This window comes from Suillus subalutaceus, assembly GCF_016647625.1.
Source record: "Suillus subalutaceus strain FC151 chromosome Unknown DFJ58scaffold_2, whole genome shotgun sequence".
NCBI classification, from domain to species: Eukaryota; Fungi; Basidiomycota; class Agaricomycetes; order Boletales; family Suillaceae; genus Suillus; species Suillus subalutaceus.
In genome coordinates this window covers 937,650-952,446 of record NW_024540251.1, presented here as the reverse complement: position 1 = coordinate 952,446, position 14,797 = coordinate 937,650, and the positions used below count along the sequence as shown (strand labels likewise).

The following is a 14,797-nucleotide window of genomic DNA, read 5'->3' as shown; positions in this document are numbered from 1 at the left end:
ATTGCTATTTTTTCGCATTTTTGTGCTATTTACCGTGCTACATTCATTTTTGCCTTGAAATTCTACAGCTATGTAGTAGCTGCATGAGCAAGTGCGCCGAATGCATACCCAGTCGGACCTGCTTGGAGCGTTCAGCTAATTTTGGATATGTCAGCGGCTTCCAATAACCACGCGCCCTGGACATCGAAGACATCGAAGCACGAGCGAAGGCACAAATGATAGGCACGAACGGGAATTTGATGGGCCATCGTTGGCATATGGAGAAGATTGAGTTGCCGAGGACCAAAGAACAAGAAATTTGACCGAACTGCTCGGTATACTATTCGGTGACTAGCGCTGATAGGTTGAGTCCCTAGTAGGGTGCTTGAGTCTGATAATTAACTTGTTCCAATGCATCACTGATGCATCAGTCTGAAAGGGGCGTTGTTCCTTCTGTATTGGGACACGGCGATTAGTATGAGCACTGCAGAACGTTCAAACAACCATGATGAGATGGAACATCCACACAAAGAGGGCTATAGTTGATCTGTCGCAGGGCAGTCTGCGAGCTTGTCCGTCACGACTAGGTAGCAACGATGGTCCAGTTAGTACAATCATATAGACCAATATGTCCGTGTGACTCACTTTTACTTGGACTTCATGTGGCGGAACTGTAGCATCAGGGCTGCTCAAATCGTGTTCACCGAGCACTGCTAAGCCTCGACAAACCTGTCCTAAATGGGGCTCGTACCTAAACCCCATGGCACGAGTGCTATCAGTATTGCTACACACTCGTTTATAATTAGAGTACTCACTGAGTATTCATGCCGTCTTTCTCATAGTCTAACAGCTTTGTGCAAATATTGCACCCACCTACTCCACCCCTCGTCATGCGCAGACCAGAAACCACCGATCATTCCTCAACGTGGAGCCTCCGAGCAATATACACATCACCGCAGTTCGACGACTAGACGGCGGAATAAAAACTTAGATGCTACACTAAGGTTGGGCTAGATCCCAGCGTTAGCTCTGAACGGAGGCTGCAGGTTCGAGTTGCTGAGTAGGTGAGGACGAAGCTGGACCAAGAGATAGCGAGCTCTGCCACGAATATGGCATTACACGAGTCCGACTGAGTCTGTCATTAATATAGCCACTATGACTCGATGAGTGGGATCTACCGCATCATAATCGCTTGTGTTTTGCCTACCTCATTTATGGCCTGTTGGAATGTAATGAATGTCCTCTATGCTGCCGCATCTATCCCGAACCTCATAATTGTAATTTGAGGTCACTCACCCTGACTGCAAGGCTCGAGTTTCTTTCCCAGGTCTGGTGATGGTGGGCATCAGTACAGTGCGTTGCATAATAAAGACTCGAACCATTTCATCATGGACACAAGGCTTCGGAGCATAACGACATCAAAGTCGGGCTTAGAAATGTCCCCGTTGAGAATATGCTCAAAGAACGTTGGGCGGCAGAAGTGCTTAAAAATAGCGTGATCCAGAAGGATGATAGAAGAATGAAATTATTAATGAGGGCGAAGTATGTCAATGGTAAGGTCTCTGCCAAGTGTTGGGCTACGGAACAATGTCAACCTCCAGGCCTGCGCTGACCTGGGGTTTTCAACATTGTTAGTCCTATAAAATTTCAACTGAAATTTCAATCAAACCTGGCCCTGTCTCTCCAAACTTCAGACTACGTCCAGAGCGAGGTGCCTTGCATTCCTTTTATATGCACATTCAGAGGCTGGAATGATTGTCGTCTAGGAGACTGATTCAGAAGACCAAAATCCGCGAGCCTTTCGTCAGCGTCTGCAACAGCCTGAGGCAGTTTGTGCCATAACATTGACGCACCAGGGAGTCCCACATTTCGCAGCCTTTTGCTTTTACTCAAATATGAACTCGGACTCCTCGGAGCTGATGGAATGCTGCTATGAAAAATCTTATCCGAATCGTTGACCGAGTAACAAATTGCGGACCTGTTTAGTAGTTACACGACACATGCATGCTCAAGCTTCAAGCTTCAAGACTCGAGAGGCATACGATAATGGGACTCGCCCGTAACGGGAAGCGTGCCAGACCTCAAACTTGAGCGGTCGAGCGTGAGCAACGGTGAAAGCTAAAAACGTTGACGGTACGAGTTCTGCAGTTCTGCACTGAACGAGAGATTACTATGAGCGCGGTTGCGGAGCAATCAGACAACTACGGCAAGATCGAACATGGGCCAGCTTGAGAGATAAGGAAGGGATAGTTGCTTCGTCGCGCGACTCGCGGGCTTATGATGGCCACGTCGGAAGTTTAAGCTACATCGCTGTGTCATAAAGATCAAAATCAAGTTCAAGTTGAAATTTCTGAAATTCACGTGAAATACTATTGGTCTGTCTTCAACGTTTCAAACGTCGGACCAGTCAGTTCTACAAGCAAAATATAAGATGCGTTGGTATAATATTGTAATACGAATGAGTGAATGTGAATAGATGTGTAGCGATCCTCCAGAAGTCCATCCTACATCATACCATCTACCGTGCCATAATCGCCTGTGTCTTAACCCCTGCCTCATCTATGGCCTGTTGGAATGCAATCATGTGCTCCTCCGCGACTCTGCTGCAATTGTGATCTGCACCTTCCTGCTCCCACCGCTCAACACGTCCACGACTGCGTTCCGCGCCTTCCCACTCCCCGCGCAACCCACCAAAACGGTTCTTCAACGCACGAATCCGCCGACCTGAATCTGCTGTAGCAGCTCCATTCACCTGCGCCTGCTCTGATATCGTTGTGAGTGATGAAAGCAGTGCCGCTGTATGTGTTCGCAGCTGCACCAGGTGCGGTAGCGGTGCAGCAGCACTGGAGGTCTGGGATGCAGCGAACGAGGGCTTTTCAGGTGACGAAGGTAAGGACGGTGCATAAGATGATTCAAGCTCGTCTTCCTCGGTGACAGTATCTAGCTTCGTCGGCGCAGGTTCGCTCTCGATCTCGCCCTCGTCAATGTCATCCAACTCACAAAGGACATCATTCCCACCGACCTCAGTTGAAAGCCGGCGGAATTCTCGCTCATACGCAATGAGCTCGCGCACCTGACTTTCCCGCTCTTTTGTGGCCTCGTTAATGGCACGAATCATATCCGATGCCAGACTTTCCAGGACGTGTGCGCTTGGAGCAGCGTCCGAGGTGTGCGCGAAGGATAAAGTAGGTAAAGCGTCGATGGCGCGTAAATGTGCAAGGAATTGATCTGTTGAAGCGAGATTTTGTGCAAGGATCTCCATGGCATCTTGCTCTCGTCTTCTTGGGATAAACGAGTCATCATCATCGTCCCCATCTAAACTGTCTTCAGCATCTTCATCGGCATCCTCATCAGCACTCCCACTCCCGCCTAGTTCGTCCGCCAAACTGGAGCCCCCCATCTCATCAGCCAGGCTACCTCCAATCTCATTCGCCAGACTGTCCCCTTGTGCGTGCACTTCACGCTCTTCATTTCTATGTGCGCAGTCATCGTCATCAATGCCTTCCGCGCCTTCGTCGTACTCAATCCCAAACTCCTCCGCGAGCATCCGTGACCCGCCTCCGGGTTCAGGCATTAGTGCAACAGCGAGTTCATGTGCCAGAGAATGTGCCCCATTTAGCATGGTCTGATCCAGGGACGAGAGCGGTTCGGACGCCCGCATTGACTTACGCGGCGATGAGGACTGGTGTTTGGCGTGCGACATGGTGCCGCTCAAATCTTGAATGGATGGTATAGTGGGTCTATAAGGACGCGGACGCGTATCAATAATGCGATGGTATCTTGAATGAGCGAAGTGATTTCTATGCAAGTGCTTGTCTATAAGTACTTTGTGGTCGCCTAGCCGTTATGACCCAGAAGTCTAGATCCAGTGGTAGTGGTTGAGAGTGAAAGGAGACAAAACTACGGCTTACTAATCCTATTATCCCTTTGCTTTTCTCGATCACCTACGATACCATCTTGTTCATACTTTGTCTGTCCATACTCACTGATACTCACCGACCGTCCTCTCTTTCTGTATCTAGTGGCCGATCCGGGTGCTCCATACTCCATTAACATCTTTTTCTCGCCATTTTATTCATTTATTTATCCTACTCACGATGGCTGGCTACTTCTCGAACCACTCGCAATTCCAGACCCGTTTTGCAAATGTAGCATCTAGCACTAGCACTACCACAACTACAACTACTACACCACCCGCCATCCCAGCAGAGACACGTCCACGACCTCCTACAAGCAGGCATTTCTCCACTTCCGTCGTACACCCGCCACACGAGGAGCGCGAGCGGGGCGTCGACATTCCCGCCCCGCTGGCCGTTCACCCTCTCCGGAATACGTATGTTCGTGGCTTCCTTCTCATTCTCATCCGTCACTAACGTCCATTTTATTTTACCAGGTGGGTCTTTTGGTTCCGACAACAGCGCGCTCCGGGAAATAAAATCACTAATTATGAAGAAGGCATCAAAAAAATTGCTTCTTTCTCCAGTGTCGAATCTTTTTGGGGACTTCAAACTCACCTTTCACCTCCCTCTGCACTCTTGCCTACTACGGATTACCTCCTGTTCCATGCGGGTGTTCGTAGGCCTGTGTGGGAAGACCCCCTGAATCGTGCTGGTGGAAAGTGGATTGTGCGATTGCGTAAGGGAGTAGCGGATAGGGTGTGGGAGGACCTCGTTATGGGTGTCGTGGGTGACATGTTTGATGAATGTGGCACACAGGGGGAAGGGGAGGAAGGAGGCTGCCCAGAAATTTGTGGTTGCACCATCAGCGTGCGCCAGAGTGAGGATATCGTGAGCTTGTGGAATCGCGTCGATGGTGATGCCAAGGTTCGAGAAAAGATTCGGTGCGTCTTTCGCAATTTTTTTTTCGTAATTTCAAAATTCCATGGTCTAATTGGTATGGTAGGGATACCTTGCGCACTGTACTCAACCTTCCTCCATCGACCATCATGGAGTATAAATCTAATAACGGTATGATCTCTTCATCTCCTTCGCGCTCCACCTTAATAACGCAACCACAGACTCCATGCAAGACAAATCGTCATTCCGCAATTCCGCGATTGAGAGGATGCCCGTTATCGCTGACGCATCGTGACAGCCTTTTTCGTGACATAGCACGAATCCTGATCATTTTATCCTGTGTTTTTGGTGTACATGCAACATCACACGAACGTAATACCTTCTTGGTATCCTGATTTTTTTACCAGCATACAAGGAAATAATCGAATATGAAACGAATCTTGAATTGTAGTAGCAGACAGTTACGGGCTTGTCTGTGGTACCCCAACACAGATAATTCATTGCTCTCAAGCCAATCTGATATTACTGCCCATACATATAAGACTGAAGCAAGTATAATGGTCCTGAGCTACGACGTTTCGAACTGCTAGTAGAATTTTCCCTATTATGAAACTCCGCGGCGTTGACCTAGGTGTAAACGCGGAATCACGGGCCTCAGCTTCACCAGTCAATATCAACATGTCCCTTCCCCACAAGAATGAGGAGTACGGTACCGAAGTGTACTGGTGAGTAGTTAGGTATCTGCTTCTGAGATTATCTGTTCACTAAACAATCCATAAAGGGACAAGAGATACGAGCAGTATGTCTTCGTCTGCTTTGTTGATGAATCATGAGATACCGTAGATGATTAGAGAAGCTGAGGATGCCTCTTTTGACTGGTTCAAGACCTATGCGGATATTGCGAATGACATCCGCAAACTCATCCCCAGTAGAGCTGCACGCATCCTAATGCTCGGTTGTGGAAATTCAAAGTTTTCGGAGGACGTAGGTCTTTCCTCTTGTATATGTCATGTAATGTTGCGACTAACACCATCGTGCTAACAGATGTGGGAAGATGGGTACAAAAACATTGTCAACGTTGATGTATGTTTCTTGTTGCGATGGTCTTGGTTTATCTCATATTTCTCCCAAAGTATTCGCCCGTTGTGATCGAGAAGATGCGCAACCGGCATAAAGATATGCGCCCAGAGATGACATGTAGTGACTTCCTCAGAGATACTGGAAACACATTAATCCTTTGATATATAGGGGAAGTGAAGGACATCCGAACTCTGGATGGTCTAGATACCTCATCCTTTGATGTCGCCATCGATAAAGGTACGTACATGATGAACTTTAGTTACCGCTTTTCGGAATCTCACGGTTTCCGGTCCCAGGTACAATGGATGCCATGATGACGTCTTCCACCGACGTCTGGGTATGTTTAATCATCATGATAACATACGACCTACTGATGACCACCCTAGGATCCACCAGAGCAAGTAATCAAAGACTGCACAGCAGAAGTATCTCAAGTCATACGGTTAGTCACTTCACATCTTCATACTTTCTCGTCTCATGGGGACTGGCACTAGTGTACTCAAGCGCAATGGCATCTTCATCTATATCACTTTCGGACAACCACACTTCCGAAAACGATATCTCACTGGTGCACATGTAACACGAAACACTTCACTTGAGATCAACCAACTGGGCGAATCTTTCCATTACTACATGTACACCCTGCGGATGCTATGATATTTCTTCATGAAGGATTACAGCATCTGTCCGCTTCCAAGATCATGGCGCCTAGATACGGGAGATGTGCTTATATGTATTGTACTGAGCACCTAGCCTACTTGTACGCCACCGTGTCACAATATTAATAGATGCGGACAGTGTGTCGAATTAGGACATCTAAACCCCTGACTATCGCCAATAATAATTTAATAAGTGCCATGACTTGCTCGCACACAACGTCATCAAACGCTAACGTTCACTCTTATCACCACGACTCACGAGGAGACTGATATCAACCTGCGATGTCTGTTCCAAAACACCATGAGCACTTTTACTTCACTTTCGTCACATTTCTGGTGAGTCGTTATCGGGCAGCCATACAGCAGCTCACTCTCACTGTCTGTGCCAGGTCGAGGACTGTCTATTCAGGGTGCCTCGTGACACACTAGAGTCGCAATCAGACATCTTTCGCGATTTGTTTCTACTGCCTGTTCAAGCCGACAAAGTTGAGGGATATTCAGACACAGATCCTATCGTTCTCGAGGGCATCCTGAAGGAAGAATTCCAGTCTCTCATGAAGGTTCTGTATCCCATGTGAGTATTAATGATAATGACTTCTCAGATTTGTGACTTGGAACCTGATCATGATGACTTTGTAAGGCCACTTACCCGCTTGCCACCTTCTCCGGATAGACTTCCATCGACCCTCGAGGAGTGGACGGGCATATTGAAGTTATCCAAAATGTGGAGCTTCACTCGCATCCAGGAATTCGCCATTCAACAGATGGAGCCTATGCTTGCTACGAGACCTCTAGACAAAGTTGCACTCGCTCAGGATTATGGAGTCACAGAATGGCTGGTCCCGGGTCTGCTGCAACTGGCAAGGAGAGAAGAGCCAGTTGGACTAGAAGATGTACGGAAACTTGGACTGGATACTGCGTTGAAGCTTGCCGATATTCGGGAGAGTGCACAGTCCACCATGCCAACTTGGGCTGGACGGTATTATATGAATCCTATCGATCGATCAGTTGACATGCCCAACATCACTGCGACTGGTCCTCGAGGATCTACTTTATGTGATTATACCAATCGAATCCGTCAAGTATTTAATTTACAGGAGTGATTTCAAACTCCAAATTTTACATCTTACTTGTATTACTTCAGTGTATATATACTGTATACTACAAACAGTTAGGAGCGTGTACATGGGAGTCAGACAGATTACTTCCGCGGGATCAAACGTTCCGTCCTTACTTAGATGACAGCCTGATGTTACCATGTACATTCAAAGTTTAGTAACAGCTAGATTCACAACGTTTGACTTATCTCATGTGGTAATTTTGCTTGAGAAAATATTTTGCGATATCGATGCCATCGCGAACTGGATTGCTCTTGCGCTAGCATAGTCACATCAATAGTTCGATCAGCGCGCTATCGCAATCAAGCATCGACCTATCGTCTGTCCAGAGCAGATCAGAGTGCTTGCCGTGCACTCGCAACACTATCAACTCAGCAAGTTCCATAAAGGGAGAGATCAGTGATCGATAGATGGCCGTCGATGATGTTGTGATTGCCACTGATATTGCATCATTTGTACGTAGACCCTAAGACGGGTCTCCCATCAGATAGGCGCATATTAGTCGTGGCCCAACGAAAATCGCCCAATTGGATGATCTTCTTAATCATGTACAACGGAAGACACTCTGAAGCAAAATTCATCAAAAACGCACATCAAAATAACACCTTCACATTTTCATAAAATCCAACCATCGGATTCTCCCCATTCACCAGTCTTGTCTTCCCAAGGTCCGCATATGTCTCCAAATATTCCGCATGACTGAACACGCTGCTCTTTCGCTCACCAACGGGAAGCCCACTCGCAGATGTCACGCCATCCAGGGGTGAGCGGCGAGCACGGGATGAGAAGAAACCGGCTCCAAGCGAAAGCGGGGACGTGCTCGATGCCAATGGCGACACTCTTGCATACGAGAGTTCGTCCTGTTCATCCGCGTCAGGCCCCGCCTGCGACAACAAGAACTCGTACATCTCGCGAAGAGCAGTAAAGTCCGTCGGGAACATAATGTCGAACCAGCCTTGTTGTACGAAGATACTCCCACAAGGGATCATCGTTGAGCCAACACGGGTTTGCACCACAGGGGCGTTTAAACCTGGCACCGCATCCGGTAGCGACGAAAAGTCCGTTAATAAAAGCCGGTGACGAGGAAAGTGTGTACGTAGTATCTTCAGTAGGCTCAACAGCCTCGTCGGGATGTAATCTGGGGGTGAAAGGTTCGGTGCGAATGGCATAGATGCGTACAATCTCCGCAAAGATGGCGAACGGAGGAAGCGTGGTAGCGGGACAGGAAGTGACAGCCGCCGACGCAGCGCGAGATAGGAAGCGATGAGCGGATCACTGATTTTCGTGTAAAATGGTACGAACTCGCCAACTTCGTCCACGGCTACGACCCCCTGATATGCCTCCAGGGTCTTCAGATCATACCGCACCACGTCGTGTGCAAAATTGTCAACCACCTCCGCTGCTACCACATAACATGGCGCGTGTTCCGTGCGTTCCCACCGAAAAACGCTCCGGTTCACCACGTCCACGACCCGACCATGACCCTGTTGATGTAGACGGTGTCGCTGCGCCCGTGCTAACTTCTCGCTGATCTCAATGATTGTATACTGTGTGCGGTCATATACCTCTGGGTAGTGTGTTTTCACAAAATCCAGAACATTCAGTGCCAGCGTGCCATTTCCGGCTCCCAGCTCGTAGACCTTGAAGTCTTCGTAAGGGAAGTATTTGAGCAAGTACTCAGACACCAGGCACTGAGCTATCGCCTGCCCATACCATGGCTGTAGCACATTTTAGTTATCTGTGCTAAAAACACGAAAACAGAGTTGCCCACCTTAAACAATTCTGTCGGAGTGTGCCATAGTTGCCTGCCAGGACCGTCCTCTTCTCCATTGCCAAACTCCCTGTACCTCTTTGCAACGTCGACTTCGAACTCGGCACTGTCTCTATACTTGTTGAAATCAAAGCCTCCCTCAACGCCGCCGCAGTGCGGAGGTGCAGTGAAGATCGTGGCGCGCTTGCTGAAATAGCCATAGTGCGGATTGTACAATGAATCCTCTATGAAATCTCGGACTAGCATCCGCACTCTGGTTGGTGGTTTACGATGAGACTCGAGGTCACGCGACGAAAGCATCGGATACTTGAGGTGTTTCGAGTCGACAGTGTTGGAGAAAGAGATATCCGCATTATAGTTGATTTTGTCATTGTGTTTCGGAGGCGGCTTGTCGTTCGCTGTCCGCGCCGTCGAAGAGAAATAGACCTTGAGGTGAATTTGTCTTGGACAACATCGGTGATTACATGAAAGTGCGCTGCGAAGCATTGGCCAGTCGAAACTGGTGAAAGTTACAAGTACAGCTGGTGCTATATGTAGTCACCTTCAAGCTTCAACAGAAACACGATCCAAATTTCCGTGTGACAATATATGCGCGGATGTCGAGTTGTTCAGCTTCCGCTTTCGAATCTAATGAATCTAATCTCCTTCAACTGCCACTACCTTCCGGTATCGGCTGGTACCACAGATCAGCGAAAATGGCTACAGCGGAGCGCTTAGTTCGCTCCTGGATGGCATCAGAGAAAGACTCCGAAATCGACGAGAGTGTTGCTGGTACACCTTTCATTGCAAGGCGATATCAAAACTTAAACGCATTCTTCAGGAATATCAAGTGGACAATTAACTTTGTTAGATATAATAAAGGCTCTTGGTGAATTCTTAACATCTGAAGAGGACCGCTTGCGGACGAAAGGTGAACTTGTCCGTCACGTCCTGGTGTTCTTGTGCTCAGTCCTTGCAGGTGTCGAGTTTCTTTCATCTGTTCTTGGACGATGCCCACACGAAAGGCTTAATCTTCAGGCTAGTAAGTACAAATGACCTCAAGGATGAATTAATTATACTCACTGCCTTTACTAGTCCGTGTGCTCACCACGTTTTATTGCAGCAAGCTTGAAGATCTTGATACCATCATCCCTGCACTCAATGGTCTGACTCACCTTGTCAAGTTTCCTAACATACAGTCGGCTGAGGTGAAGGATGTCCTCAACGCGTACGTACTTGAATCGTTGCGCATTTTCCTTACTTTCAACATCGCCTAGTATATTCGCCAATGTCAAAATGAGAGCCCTTGTGCAGTCCACTCGCTTCTTCGTCTTCTCAATCGTCGATTCCCTGGTAACTAGCCATCGAGATACCCTCAAGGAAATGGGTAGTACTTTCCTTACAGGATACGTGAACCTTGCGGTTGGAGAGAAAGACCCTCGAAATCTCATGTTGGCCTTTGCCATCGCTCGAGTCGTGCTGGTAGAATTCGATACTCATGCTCATATTGAGGTAGGCTTCGCTTTCATGTCTTCTGCTCCATGTTCAACCGTTGCACATAGGAATTCTTTGACATAACATTCTGCTATTTTCCCATCACATTCCGACCACCACCCGACGATCCTTATGGCATCAGTGCAGATGATCTGAAGCAATCTCTTCGGTGCAACGAGGTCTTACATATTGTGTCTTCCATCCGCTAATGCTACTGCAGACTCTGTTTGAGCGCAACTCCAGCCTTCGGGCTCCTTGGAATTCCAGTCTTTCTGGAAAAACTCACTGCTGGATCACCCTCAACCAAGGTTACTGCTGCACTTATGACATTTAAATTTCAATCTAATAATCAATCTGCAGCGAGATACTCTACATGCAATGGACATCTGTCTTCCGGTCTACGGATCTGCTGTGTCGCGCGAGTTAGGGAAGAAAATATGGAGCTCTCTGAAACTCGAAGTAAGATTCTATTCCCTGAAATTTTGAGTATAACGTTACCTTGAGTCAGATTTTCCAACCGACTGATCCAGATACAGAACATTCAGCCCTTAATACGTTGCAGGTCCTTGTTAGAACCATGTATGCTGATGAATCCCAAGACGCAGTAAGCGAGGACTCCATCACGGGTCTCGCACGAGACATGTGTAGCGAGTGCATGCAAGCGTTGAAGGAGCCTGAGAAAGCTCAAGCAAGGGCTGCAATGAAGGTTATATGTGCCTTTGCCCGAGCTAATGGTAAGCATCGTACGGTCATACAAGCTGGATCTCAACAGTTTTCATTCACCAGGGCCACTTTCCAGTTTTGCAGTCTCGCAAGCTGCTGAGCTTCTTATTAGAAATTTCCATGACCCAGATGAGGTATCGAACCGGGCGTCAGTGGTTATGTTACTCACGGACTTGATCGAAGCCTGTCGGGGTGATGCTACGCATTCCTCCATCTCCCAGTCTTCGCACTCAACATCATCCCCACTCACTACCTCGAAGGATGCCCTCCTTGGGCTCCTCATTGTCAGTTTAAAAGCACCTGCGACATGCCTGCCAGCACTGCATGGTCTGACCGCACTTGTGCGCACTCCTAAATTAGTAGCTGATGATGAGCTTGGGTACATAGTGCTCGAGGTCAGCGAGCTGCTACGCAAGGAGCCTGATGAAGTAGAAGACGTGACGTATGAACATTTTTTCTCTCCATCTACGATGAGCTACTGAGGTTCTTGGTTTCAGCACGGACACCCTTACACTCCTCTCTGCCATCGCTGGTATTGCGCCGCACCATCTATCATCACAGACGCTCCCAATCCTTATTTCCTTCCTCCCGGATGTTACTCCATCTAGGGATGCCACCACGCAGCGCGCATTTTACTGGCGCGCCCTTTCGTCTCTCAGTGCCCTTTGTGTACAACCACAACTTTTTGAGACGTTGGTTGTCAGGCTCATCGCTAAACTTGATCTCCTTTGTGCGATCTCGCCAACTCGGACGATTGACCAGGAAAGTACAACTGCGTATGCCCATGCTATCCTCACGGCACTCGCAAATACACTCGACGTCAAAGTCTCTTCGAAAGACGTAGATGTCCCCAAGTACGCCGAGCAGCTACTGCCGCACATATTCAGATTGTACTTGGATGCTGCGCTAGCGAGCTCGGAGGTGGTGGCTGTTGCTGCAGATCCGAGGCTGCTGCAAGTTGGTGCGAGGATTATCAGACTTGTGAGTCAGACCTTGAATGTTGCGTGAGTCTTTGTCTTATCCCTGGGTGGACGCCATTGACCAAGGTGACAGGCAACAAGAAAAACTTGTTGCCGCCGTGTTTGCCGCCTACACGCAAGGTAACGTGAAGCTGATTACTGGCGGTATCTCAAACTCAACCACACCATTCGCACCTCTCCACGTGAGTGCAACGTTGACATTCCCCTCATACGTGACGTTTACTCTGATCCTAGCTCGATGCCAGTCCCCGACAACGGAATAGTTTCACTCTTTTCTCTTCTACCATTGTCTCATTACGCAAGGAGGTATGTCGCTTTTCAAGCTGAATTTCCGTACTTTTGTTTATGCTGCTTCAAGGTTCGCATGCCTGTCGACAATCTATCCACTTTCCTCTCTGAACTGGTCGCGTGGAGTGATAACCCATCTAGTACAGCGTTCCAACGAGAAGCTGCATCCCACGTTCTTGCATCCAATGTCAATAAACATGTCGACGGTGATTCACCAAATCTTTTTCATTGTAATCAGACTGATCACTTCTCTTCAGATGTATCTGACTTTCTGACATTCCTGCTGGAGGGCTATTCGTCATCAGCCCTCAAGAACACAAGTATCCCAGCAGAAGCACGCAAGAACGCGATCAATACCTGGATATCCGTACTCGCCTTCTAGCTCGCATCCTATTTACGCTGATTTTGCTCTCCAGGTCACAAGGGCGCTCCTTGTGCGCTCTCACCCCTCCGCAAATGCATTCATTGATCACTTGTTCGAGCTTTTGGATGACAGCACAGTCGACTGGGATGCAGCGCGAGCGATTGGTTTGCTTGCAAACGAGGATGCCGTATTGACGAAGCGCAATAGTGCTGTTCTTAAGGTATGCAAAGGAAACCTAGCAGAATCCAAAAAAACTGCATATCTCTAGATTCTACACGTGCAGAAGTACTTCAATGCAGTGATGCCGCGGTTATTAGAAGGAGTCAAGGGTATGTCAGGTGTTCATGCTCTATATAATCTAACACATTTCCCATTTGCAAGGATCGCGAAGAGAGACTGCATATTTGGTTGCTTTGGCGTACCTCATCAATGTTGTACCGAAAGCGGTCTACGTTACTCAGATGCCCTCAGTGAGTCGTCATTTATTCGACCACAACATATTGGTTGGCTTGCTGACGGTGTTCCCCTAGTTGATGCCTATTCTACTACGCGGACTCGACCTCGCTGACCCATCCATTCGTTCACACATTATTAACACATTGTCCAACAATATCGAGATTACATCCGCTGATAAGGACGCTGTCTCGATGTATGCGTCGACTCTCGTGCTTGCCATGCTGAAAAATTGCATGTATTCGGAAATGCCTGACCCTGTGCGTCGTTCAGGCGTTCATTCGTTTTGTTTGAAATACTCAATGGCCAAAGGGAGTACGCGCGGCGGCGCTCAAATACCTGGCATTGCTGCCAGGTACTGTGCGATATGATTTGCTGCATCCTTACAAGACGCGTGCATTGAAGGAGTTGGCAAAGGTTTTGGATGACCCTAAGCGTGCAGTGAGGAAGGAAGCAGTTATCGCAAGGTATGGCATGATAACATTTTCAGTCGTTCACCTATTCACCATAAATTAAACAGGACGAATTGGTCAGTTTCTATGTGAGCTAGTTCATCTAGCGCCAGAACTAATTGTTTGGGCCAGGTACAAATACAGTGGGTAGGTATGATAATATCGTGGGAGGGGCACATCATGAGGTCGTCTAGCTAGAGCGAGGTTGCCACCTTGAGCGTCAAAAATGTGGCCTGCTAACCCTGGTTATGTCGCGATGCGGAACCTAAATAGATGCCAGCATGAGCGTTCCCCCCGTCATGCTTACATACCACTTGATTGACAATGATAATTTATCTATGGCAGACGGTCCTCGGTGCCCCATGTTTGCGTAAAACTTGTCCTCCGTACCACGCAAGTTATCCAAATCCGACTTTCGTGTGCCAAGTATTGTCCGCGCCGAAAACACTGCACTCTCAGGCTGCTTCTTGTCCAGTGAGTATGTCAGCTAGCCGAGGGATGGGGCCGAGGCAATATAGGGCAATGTGCTCCCTCACCGATGCCAGTGACACTATGTCTTTAGTCTTTGGCTGGGGTCCCCGGATCTGGTGAGCATCTATTCGTGGTCCTTCACTCTCCGTTGAAAGCTACTAGTCCGTGCACTAGGTGGGACGGTATTTGG

At 48.2% G+C, this 14,797-nt stretch overlaps 6 protein-coding genes across 6 annotated transcripts; 4 read left to right on the top strand and 2 right to left on the bottom strand.

Annotated features, from left to right (window-relative positions):
• Window positions 1-2,342: 2,342 nt before the first annotated feature.
• DFJ58DRAFT_756011 (uncharacterized protein) lies at window positions 2,343-3,870 on the bottom strand. The gene has a single exon (XM_041388090.1). The coding sequence runs from the start codon at window positions 3,680-3,682 to the stop codon at window positions 2,498-2,500; it is 1,185 nt and encodes a 394-aa protein (XP_041251037.1). The 5' UTR covers window positions 3,683-3,870; the 3' UTR covers window positions 2,343-2,497.
• Window positions 3,871-3,907: 37 nt separating this feature from the next.
• On the top strand, window positions 3,908-5,311 carry DFJ58DRAFT_756009 (translation initiation factor eIF 4e-like domain-containing protein). The gene is made up of 4 exons (XM_041388089.1): window positions 3,908-4,312; window positions 4,373-4,819; window positions 4,882-4,946; window positions 4,997-5,311. Exons 1-4 carry the CDS (start codon window positions 4,077-4,079, stop codon window positions 5,068-5,070), a joined length of 822 nt encoding a protein of 273 aa, XP_041251036.1. The 5' UTR covers window positions 3,908-4,076; the 3' UTR covers window positions 5,071-5,311.
• A 101-nt stretch (window positions 5,312-5,412) lies between these two features.
• On the top strand, window positions 5,413-6,699 carry DFJ58DRAFT_756007 (S-adenosyl-L-methionine-dependent methyltransferase). Its single transcript, XM_041388088.1, has 9 exons — window positions 5,413-5,500; window positions 5,557-5,574; window positions 5,627-5,759; window positions 5,820-5,858; window positions 5,909-5,972; window positions 6,024-6,092; window positions 6,152-6,192; window positions 6,242-6,297; window positions 6,350-6,699. Exons 1-9 carry the CDS (start codon window positions 5,454-5,456, stop codon window positions 6,510-6,512), a joined length of 630 nt encoding a protein of 209 aa, XP_041251035.1. The 5' UTR covers window positions 5,413-5,453; the 3' UTR covers window positions 6,513-6,699.
• A 38-nt stretch (window positions 6,700-6,737) lies between these two features.
• Window positions 6,738-7,816, top strand: DFJ58DRAFT_909903 (uncharacterized protein). Its single transcript, XM_041395161.1, has 3 exons — window positions 6,738-6,850; window positions 6,904-7,088; window positions 7,155-7,816. Exons 1-3 carry the CDS (start codon window positions 6,797-6,799, stop codon window positions 7,615-7,617), a joined length of 702 nt encoding a protein of 233 aa, XP_041251034.1. The 5' UTR covers window positions 6,738-6,796; the 3' UTR covers window positions 7,618-7,816.
• On the bottom strand, window positions 7,816-9,979 carry DFJ58DRAFT_694480 (DUF185-domain-containing protein). The gene is made up of 2 exons (XM_041383433.1): window positions 9,404-9,979; window positions 7,816-9,350 (listed from the first exon to the last, which is right to left on the bottom strand). The coding sequence occupies exons 1-2, from the start codon at window positions 9,887-9,889 to the stop codon at window positions 8,226-8,228; spliced, it is 1,611 nt and encodes a 536-aa protein (XP_041251033.1). The 5' UTR covers window positions 9,890-9,979; the 3' UTR covers window positions 7,816-8,225.
• Window positions 9,980-10,042: 63 nt separating this feature from the next.
• DFJ58DRAFT_755998 (ARM repeat-containing protein) lies at window positions 10,043-14,319 on the top strand. Its single transcript, XM_041388087.1, has 22 exons — window positions 10,043-10,174; window positions 10,224-10,313; window positions 10,362-10,424; window positions 10,478-10,610; window positions 10,660-10,894; window positions 10,945-11,045; window positions 11,097-11,184; window positions 11,237-11,335; window positions 11,385-11,610; window positions 11,663-12,041; window positions 12,097-12,603; window positions 12,653-12,761; window positions 12,814-12,885; window positions 12,938-13,073; window positions 13,125-13,234; window positions 13,284-13,451; window positions 13,500-13,560; window positions 13,613-13,701; window positions 13,762-13,944; window positions 13,997-14,151; window positions 14,205-14,213; window positions 14,269-14,319. Exons 1-22 carry the CDS (start codon window positions 10,099-10,101, stop codon window positions 14,285-14,287), a joined length of 3,108 nt encoding a protein of 1,035 aa, XP_041251032.1. The 5' UTR covers window positions 10,043-10,098; the 3' UTR covers window positions 14,288-14,319.
• Window positions 14,320-14,797: the final 478 nt, after the last annotated feature.